General features: G+C 40.4%; 1 protein-coding gene across 1 annotated transcript in view; it reads right to left on the bottom strand.

Moving 5' to 3' along the window:
* Nucleotides 1-342: 342 nt before the first annotated feature.
* mib1 (MIB E3 ubiquitin protein ligase 1) overlaps nucleotides 343-9,603 on the bottom strand; it is a 52,262-nt gene continuing 43,001 nt past the window's right edge. Inside the window, exons 13-22 of the mRNA XM_037682325.1 lie at nucleotides 8,747-8,879; nucleotides 6,308-6,394; nucleotides 5,670-5,828; nucleotides 4,107-4,288; nucleotides 3,397-3,586; nucleotides 3,229-3,307; nucleotides 2,957-3,097; nucleotides 1,605-1,676; nucleotides 833-933; nucleotides 343-675 (exon numbers count right to left, since the gene is read on the bottom strand). Coding sequence (XP_037538253.1) covers nucleotides 535-675; nucleotides 833-933; nucleotides 1,605-1,676; nucleotides 2,957-3,097; nucleotides 3,229-3,307; nucleotides 3,397-3,586; nucleotides 4,107-4,288; nucleotides 5,670-5,828; nucleotides 6,308-6,394; nucleotides 8,747-8,879 — 1,285 coding nt within the window. The 3' untranslated portion in view covers nucleotides 343-534. The remainder of the gene's footprint in view (nucleotides 676-832; nucleotides 934-1,604; nucleotides 1,677-2,956; nucleotides 3,098-3,228; nucleotides 3,308-3,396; nucleotides 3,587-4,106; nucleotides 4,289-5,669; nucleotides 5,829-6,307; nucleotides 6,395-8,746; nucleotides 8,880-9,603) is intronic.

The following is a 9,603-nucleotide window of genomic DNA, read 5'->3' as shown; positions in this document are numbered from 1 at the left end:
TAAGACTTTCCGATACCAAAACACTTGCATAAAGGTTTCGAAATACCATCAAATTTGACCAGAGCTGGAATTAAATGCAACACATGCATGAGAACTTTACATTGCAAAGAGAACGATTGAGCTCTTCTTCAAAACAGCCAAATCCAGGATACAAGATTTGCCCTTATAGTTCATGAAAAGTGAATCTGAACTCCATTCTGAAAAAGAGAAAACCAAGATATCAAGGTAAAATACTCAGGAGGGGGAAAAAAGTCTGAAGAGGTGATGTTAGAAGGAAAAAAACATGACTCGTGTACGACAGCTCTGGTTGGCGGCACTAAAGACACAAAAACAAAACAAACCAACGGAAGTCAGTTCATATTTTTTGACGCTTTGTAACAGGAGCTCCATGTGGACACAGTCACAACATAAAAAAAAAGCATTTGTAGTTTAAGACGTGGCTGACTTAAGTGCTGTGAAGATGGCGGCAGCTGCAGTGGAGGTGGTGCCGCCGGAGTTGTCAATGCGGGTTTTAAACAGCCTCTGCTGGGAGCTCTAATAAAGGAGGATGCGGCGCTCGATGGCTTTGCGGCAGATGGGACACTCGCTCATTCGGTCCCCACAGAGCTGACAGGTGCCGTGGCCGCACATGAAGATCATGTTCTTCAGCCGGTCCAGACACACCGGACACATGGTCTGCAGGAAGAAATGGAGGAAAGACTTCAGCTCATGTTTTCATGTTTATTCTAAAACAAAGTGCAAACATCCATTTGAGCACAGTTTACAGCAGTAGCCACTGTCCTGCAGTTCAGACCAGCTCATGTTCTGTGCAGTCCGTTATTTGTAACTTCACCTGTTCCTTGATGTCTTGCAGCTGCTGCTGAAGCTTTTGGACATCGGCGTTGACGTTTGTGTTATCTTTGTCTCTTTGCAAGGCCGGGATGTTTCCACTGGCTGTTTGGACACACAAACACACGTTGAGGGGGAAAAAAGTGAATTCTGTTCATGGCCTAAAAAAAATTAACAAGTGCTCAGATTTCACTGCATCTACAGAATCTATTGCCAATATGGAAAAAAATGCAGCTGCAGCAGCATGGGCATTCTGAAACAAGCCTGGCAGTAGATTTGTCTTCTTGTAAACAAGCAGGAATCCCAAACACATGCATTCTGAATTTATTATTTGGCAGATCACTTCTGGCTCAACGCTGTGGCTCATTTTTTAAATGATGTTCACTTCAGTAATAGACACTTTGTAAAAGCTGGAACAACACAAATCATCACAAACTGCTTTTGGCACTGGATGTTCAACAAACTGCTTGTGAAATATGTGCAGAAAACTGTCTGAATGTGCTAAGTGAACACTAATTTTCTACACTTAGGCACGGTTGGGGACTCCAAAGCAGCTGGCAGAAACACCTTCTAAAAAAATCTGCCAGAAGTAGTGAACAGTAGTCTGTGTCAAACAAGCATCTTTTATTTTCTTGTGTACACACGAGTGTTTGGCATTAAATGAAATTAGGGTGGGGTTAAGGGGAAAGGAGAGGGGCCAGGGCAGCACTGTGGAAGGGGAGCGCTTGTTAAAAGCAAGGCTCTGATAAGGGAGGGGATGATGGAAGTATACTTACACCAACTTAGAGCCAGATTGTTGGGCTGGAGAAGATCCTGCGATCCCCCTGCCATAGAGTTAGAGCTCCCTGCTGGAAATAACCAGTCACATTGTTATAGCAGGAGCTGATCTTTACCAGCTCGAGAGCTGGCCTCATGACCAAAACTACTCATTACGGCCTCTAGAGGAGGCTCACACAAAGAATCTGAAGAGAACATTAGCAAGTTGGAAGCAGCTATCATGGAGAGAAAAAGAAAACGGTCACTTCCATGCAGAAATTATTATTATTATTATTTACATCATGAGTTATTTGTTGTTTGTTGAGATGGACCAGCATTATAAATCCCTTAATGTAAACTAAAAAGGTCAAATCTAAATAATTAGGTGCATTTTTGCTGCATTAATTGCTTCTAAAACAAATCACAGCAATGAGTAATCTTGGGACAGGGATATGTGATGCAAGCACCCAATGCTGCCCCTTGCATGTGTGTATGTGTGTTTGGAGCCATTGTCTTTTGGACACCTCATAAAAAGTGCAAATAAGACCTAATGACAGGTCAAGAAATTTTAAAAACAGCGGTGACGAAGAAAATTGTGAACTTGCAACAGTTTCCCTTTTAAATAAACATAAATGTGAAAATCGTGGCTTGAGTAAAGGTTAAAAGAAGGTGCTGATAAAAGACTAATAGACATTGTGAGAGCAAATAAAAGACAAGATGACTGTGAAAACATCTTTAAATAAACATATTTGAAAAATTTAAATGCACTGTGATTATTGTGCTATGTAAAAAAGCAAAAATCAATATTTTGTGTTGAAAAATGAGAAGTGTAACACTTCTGCAGCTTGGAAACAGGTCTGCAAATGTTTAATCACTTACTTAATTTTATGAGTAAATAAAACAATTGTTAATTTTATGTTTCATTAGCCAAACTTTGAGGGTCATGAAAAAACACACAAAATAATTTGCTTATATATACTCCAATACTTCTTCATTATTCAACATATTCAACTTAAAAGTAGCTACAGACCCTATATAAACATATTTCAAGCACATACCTTAGCATACTATGATGTGATTGTTGACAAATATGCTTCAAGGAAGCAAAAATCCAATAGAAGTTTTCTATATAATAAATATATTTGTTTGTTATGATTAAAGCATGCAAACTGTAATAGTGTAGTTAGTTTGAAAAAAGAAAGAAAGGACCATTTTTAGTGTGTCTTCTAAAATAAGACAAAATGAAAGAAATGTAAAGTAAATGTGTAAAAAAATAGCATCAACAAAGTAAAAGATAAGAACTGAAAGATGCAAGAAATAAAGTACAAAAAAGGGAGTGGATTAAAAGGGAACGGGTGGAAGATTCACTCACTAAGGTCATCATCATCATCATCATCATCATCATCAGCGGCATCATCCTCCATACCTTTCCCTCCACAGCAGAGAACAAAGGGGGTGCGGCGTTCCACCACAGCCCGGCACTGTACGCACTTCTTCATGAGGCTAGCACAGTCTGCAGAGAGAAGACAGACATGCTCAGACCGAAAACTTGCACGTTATCGTTTATACAAAAGGACTAAAAGCGACGAAGCCCAAGACATGCTAGTGTCAAAATCAACAAGTTGGAACGAGTGCGTGACTTACTTTCACAAGCGCACATGTGGCCACAGGGCTGAAACAACACGGCTGCCTTTTTGTCAGAGCAGACAACACACTCCTCAATCTGAACAGAGACACAGTGAACACATAATAAGAGAACAACTCTAGTCTGTCTATCAAAGCAATGGCAGGTTGCAGCGGTGCCTCCGATACCTTGGTTCTCGACTGGACCTGCTCCTTACAGATGAGACACTTCTTGACACGTGGCGAGCAGAGCGAGCAGGTAGCGATGTGTCCGCATGGTCCAAACAAGGTGTCTCTCTTCATGTCAGAACACACCATGCACTCCTCCAGGGACTCCATGTTGCTGTTCAGAGACGGGCTGCGCGTGCCAACCTGGCCACTAGAGTATAGAGATTAAAGGTGGAGTGTGAGAAACCGGCTGGTTGGTCCATGTAGGAGTGTACTGCTTAGTGGGGAAAACCGTTTGTTTGTAACTCAGACTGATGAAGCCCTTTGGATGGAGGGCAAACAAAAAAAAAAAAAAAACTGGATTATTGAACATGAATCTTGATAGCTGGCAGAAAACACCCAGCAAAATGAAAATGTTCCATCTGTAGTGTTTCAATAGTGTTTTAAAGAAGAAATTTAGGTCAAATCAGGGTGCTTAATATGTAAAATAGTTATAGAGCGACAGGCAGGGAGATTTTTAAAATCTGTTTCTTTGGCCTTTGGAGTTTCCTCCTTTCTTGTTTTTTTATTTTGATTTTTTTTCCTTATGTTGAGTTTAACCCACCATCTCCTGGGTCCGGCTTCACATTTACCGTAGAGAAGAGAGTGATATTGATCTTCTCACCAAGTTCTCAGCAAGAAAGCCAGTAAGTGTGTTTCCCAAAATGTCACACAATTCCTGGGATGTTTACCTGCTCTTCTCTTTGTGACATTTGGCCAAAGCCTTACAGAGGCTGGGGTCAGGACACAGGTCCAGGGGGGATTGGCCCTTTTTATTGCGAATAGTCAAGTCTGCGCCATTTGCTGCCAGGAAGCAGGCAATGGATGCTGCACTCTTCTTCTCAGCCCCCTGGGTGCCCAGTCCCATGATTAACTACAGAGAGGCAGACAGACACATAAAACAGACAAAGTCAGAGGCAGATAAAGGTTTTTGACATTTCACAACAAAGGCCAGTAGACAGTTGCAGGTCTCTGCTATGCACCGATTAATAATGGCGATATAAATAAAACGTCTTGATTTTATAACGTTTTGTGTCTTTTTAGAGGTAAACTCGGGTTTGAGTATAAATCAATTCAATACAAACTATCCAATCACAGACATGTCTTTAGATGCATGTCAGGCAATATCACTCTCACCTCATCTTGTCTTTCTTGTTCTCGTAACAACTTTACTCAGTCAACTGTAACTCAAACCTAATTTCTCTCATGCAATTTCTATGTCTGATTCACTTCAACCAGTAGCTTTTTCATCTCCTCTGATGGAGCCATCGAGCCAGCTAATTCAATTCTCATCTTGTAGGGAGGAAAGGGCCATGGGAGTATGACCCAGCTGCACATTTCTTAAATTAGGCCCGATGTCTGTCGTTTCTGCTCCTCTGAGGAGGAACCGGAGCGGGCAGATTGAGAGGCTCAAATGAGAAGGAGGTGGAAACGGTGAGGGGGAAAAGGAGTGGGTGGGAGGCAGCAGGTGACAGGTACAGAAAAATCTGTCGCTGATGGAAGGTTTTAAAGTTCCCCCAGAAGCGATTAATGATGTGTTAACAGGAAGGGGGCTCTAGTCTGAGATGCCCTCTTTAAGTCCCTACAAAGAAACCTGGTCAGGCTGGTAAAAACAAAACAGCGCGGCGGCTCATTGCTCCGAGCGTCGGTCTGAATGATGAGCTGTCCAGCGATGCAGGTGATGGACACTGTGAGTGTCCTGACTACACAGGATCTGTCATTTCACACAGTGGGACACATGCTGATATTGATAAAAGTTTATGCACAAATACTGACAAGGAAGCTCTAAACAGTCTTCCTAGATGATAAATGCCATGTCATGATGCTTCAGTGCAACTCCTAAAAGAAAAAGACGAGTAGCAGAAAATAAGAGGCAAACGTTAAATTTAAAGAAGCACACATGGCAGCTGATAAAATATTTTAACATGTGTTAGTCAGTATTTGATTTTAATTGAAAATGTTTGATTGTAAAACAATAATTTATTTCACTAAGTGACTTCAAGTGCTCAGGCTGAGCCTAATGTAAGTGGAATTTAAAGCATTGTTTTTTCTATTTTTTTTTTTTTACAAAACCTAAAAAAAAAGTCTATCAGTTAATTTGTGAATAGATGTATGAATTCACAATGCAATGCATGAATTGTGACCTTTAATTATTACTTGCTACATTTAAGTAATAAATTATACCTTTTTTTTCCTCTGATACCTTATGAATCCTTGGCACATGTAAGTTAGGTTAATAATAGATGTATCTGTACCGTGTTCTTGGAGGGTTCCCAGGGCTCCACTTTGCTGACATCCTGCATGTCCTGGAGCTGTCGCAATTGGGACAACGTGTGGTGACGCAGTGCCTCGTGAAGGGGTGTGTCCCCGTCCTTATCCTGCACATCGAGCTTGGCCTCTGCCCGCACCAGCAGCTGTTAAGAGAAGCATAAAAACAGAGAGTTGCACAAACAAGAAATCAAGCAGAAACTCTTGCAAGAAAAAAAAAAAACCTTTAAGTTTATGTTTTCTAAGTGCCACAGCACTGATTTATAAAGCTGCTGCTAACAATAAACTTTGAGTGCATTGTGCAACGCCCAATGACAGAATGTACTTTTGTTTTGAGTCCACAAGATGGCAACGTGGCGATCTCAGATCAGGACCACACTACAAAAGCCAGACTAACACATTCCCTTATAAAACAATTCCCCTCCCTTGAAAGGCAGGACATCATTCAACTTCAGGACACCCAACCATGTGAATAAAAGCTGCACTGATGTTGTTTTGCTGCCTTTTGTGTAAAGGAGAGGAACTGGCAGCTAACTAAAGACAGCATGTTCACTTAGTTCCCAAGTGTGGAAAGAAAAAACAAAAAACAGACAGAATGAATAAGAACTGAAGCATGAACACCAACCCGAACTATCTGAGTGTGCTGGCGCTCAACTGCAAGGTGTAATGCCGTCTGCTGGTTGACATTCTGAATGTCTAAGCTGGCACTGCCCTGGGTAGAAAACAGAAACAAGAAAAGCAAACATTTGGGTATTTGAGCATATTTTTGCAACAAAGCATATTGTGTCACCTGTATGTTCAAGCTGAAACGACAGAAACGCAAAGAACGTAATAAAAATATATTTGTTTGTTTGTATAGTAGATAAAAAATGAACAACGCTTCTGGTTTTATGTACCATGACAGCACCTTCTGTCCTTCTGACCAGCAAAGTATCAGCGAGGGAGCATTTAAATTTTTTTTTTTTTAAATGGAAGTCTACAAAAAAAAGCTGCATGTGATTGTCATTTCCAATAGCAAACACATCAGCTGTGGAGATGTGAAGGCAAGATAAGTATTGTGATCAAGGCGGTGTGTAAAAATCTCAAATAAGATTGCCTGACTGGCTGGTTTGCTGGCTGGGAATCTGCAGTGCACCTCGAAGTGTGGTGCAGTTTCTGAATAGAAAGCTGAGCCATCACTGCGAACAAGCCCATTGCAGGAACTTAGAGAGGGGGAGAAAAAAAAAAAAGCTGTCCCTGCTGAAAGGGTAGCTTGCACAGCGAACGTGCACACGTTGGGAATGTTGCAGCAACATTACTGTCTTGCACCACATCTTTTTTAACCCATTTCTGACTCAATCAGGTGACTTTTCTGTGTAAACTTGTGTGTGCATTCTGACGGTCAGAGAGCCTGCAATCTCAGAAGGGAAAAAGAACATGAAACTATAACTGCAAAAGGAGGAGGATGTGAGGGCCACGAAGCACTAAAGAACACCCCTGGAGGCCATGTGAACCTTATGGATTCAATAAAAAAAATGGCAGTTAAAGGAGCTTCAACTGGTCTACAGCTTGCTGGCTGCAGGGAGTGCAGTGGAGTTGCTTTCAATGGTGTTTTGTTGGCTGAAGGTAAAGCTAATACAAGCTGAAATGACGCTGCAGTGCTGCTGTATCAACTATAAACTGGGATATCTAAACAGAAGGTGTTTTTAATGCATTTGGCAATGTCCCATCTTAGGTGTTTAACAATCAGATTTAATTTGATTTTAATCATTTTATTTGCATGTATACATTCTTGAGTATAATTTTAAGAAGTTAATATTTTCTAACTTTTAGGGAAGTTGAAAATGTATTAGGCTTTGAGCACTACGATACTAAGTTTCAAGTAAATTTATACTGCCTGTTCAGTCATGATGCTGCAGAAAGCAAACTTTAGCATTTGCTGTGTAGTTCATACATTGAGAAAAAGTCATAAATCAATCTGCACACCAAGAAAAACAAAAAGTAAAGTGTTGGAGACAGAGAGCCAGGTAAACCTTCAGACTGACTAACTTTTAATGCACAGTCTCTTTCTATATACACATTCAATTCACCCAAACCACAAACTGATCACACCTGCCCATAAAGACGTGCAAAAAAAAAAATATATTATTATTTAGTAAACTTTATTTGACCAGGCAAATCCCACTGAGATCACAGACCTATTTTGCAAGGGAAGCCTGGGCCAGAAGGCAGCCTAACATGCATGATTTTGTACTATGGGAGGAAACCGGAGTACCCGGAGAAAACCCACAAACAACAGGAGAACATGTAAACTCCACACAAAAGACCCCAGGTCCAAACCGAGAACTGAACCCAGGAGCTGTTTGCTGTGAGGCAACATGCTAACCACAAAGCTGTTGTGCTGCTCAAAAAAATAAAAATATACTTGACTGAAATTTTTCTAAAACCCCTACATACATAAAAAGATTACAAGCCATTTCCTAATTGTAATTCAATTTAATCTATTTTAATACAAAGACAGAATTTTAAAAATTCCTACATTTTATTTTTACTTTTTTCCACATTTAGCCTTTATTTATCCAGGTAGTCTCACTGAGCCACGAGAACTCATTTTCAAGAGAGATCTGTTTAGGGAGCAGATGGGGGGTTAAGGGCCTTGCTCATGGGCCCAGGGTGGGGCGAATGAGGATGGGGGCAAGTGTGGGTGCTTCACCTACCCCACCCACAATTTTGATGTTGTCGGGGCCGGGGCGTGAACCGACGATCTTCGGATCGCAGGCCCACCTCTCTAACCTCTGCGCCACCATTCCCCAAAAAAATACATAAATTTAAATAATTTATCTAATAGATTATTAGTACCACATTAAAGGATCGTGCAGTCAAACAAAAGTTAAATACTCATTTAAAGAGGCACATTTTATAAAGAAGTTGCTTTGGTGTGCAAACCAATTTACAAATTTTCTCTGCTTGCTGCTTCAGGTTCCAGCACACTGTTGAGTACATTTTTTAATGTGCCCAACATATATTCAAATATGTTTAGAAATTAGTTATCACTTTTAACTTATAAAATTGTGAGTTTTGTTACCTGATGCACCAAAAGTTCAGCCACCTCCACATGGTTGTTGAGGGCAGCCAGGTGCAGCGCAGTGTAACCGTCGTCCTTCTTCTCGTCTACGATCCAAGGCCTCGGCAGTTTGGAGAGCAGCACACGCATGGCACTGCAAAATAGAAAAGACAAAGAAGTGAGCGCTCAGCTGGAGTCAGGGCTTTGACTGTCTGGAAAAATCTTCAAAAACATAGAGAATGAAGTTACTATAAGGTGTATCTTGAAGATGTAAAAGACAAATACATCTCTAGCAACACCGAGTATCTGTACTGCTGACATACAACAATTCTGTAATATGAAGTGTCTTTTTTTATTTTAACAGAGGAGCTTTCTTCCGTTTCCACGTGACTACCAAATCAACTTACAGAGGAGTTGCTTTAGCAAGCAGAATGTTATTTAAATCAACCTGTGAGCAATACAATCACTATGATGTTATAAGGCCTTTTAATAGATGAGATACATAACATTAATGGCTTCAATCTTATAAACTGACAGCATTAATCTTTCACACACTCTTCAATTTAAAGGTAATGTTCCTCGCACTACATTAAAAATGTCTGTGAAAGAGCCACAAAGCAAACGCAGCACTTGTTATGTGCGTGAGATTAAAGGGACCCTTTATTATAAAAGCTATTGAGTCGTCATTTACTCACAACATTGTGACACATCATCCAAACTTGTATTTAGTGTGACAAGCTTGCAATAACTATGGAAAACATATTACAATAGATGAAAAAGCTGAAACGATCATATTTTGACTAAGTGTTGTACAACTGAGGGTTTAGTTGCACTTTTGAAATGTAGCTGTCAGCTTGAGGAAAAAATATCTCTCTCTC

This window comes from Nematolebias whitei, chromosome 9 (assembly GCF_014905685.2).
Source record: "Nematolebias whitei isolate Nwh7 chromosome 9, NemWhi1, whole genome shotgun sequence".
Classification (NCBI taxonomy): Eukaryota; Metazoa; Chordata; class Actinopteri; order Cyprinodontiformes; family Rivulidae; genus Nematolebias; species Nematolebias whitei.
Note: the sequence above shows the minus strand (reverse complement) of the source record. Positions and strands in the feature narration are given on the sequence as shown.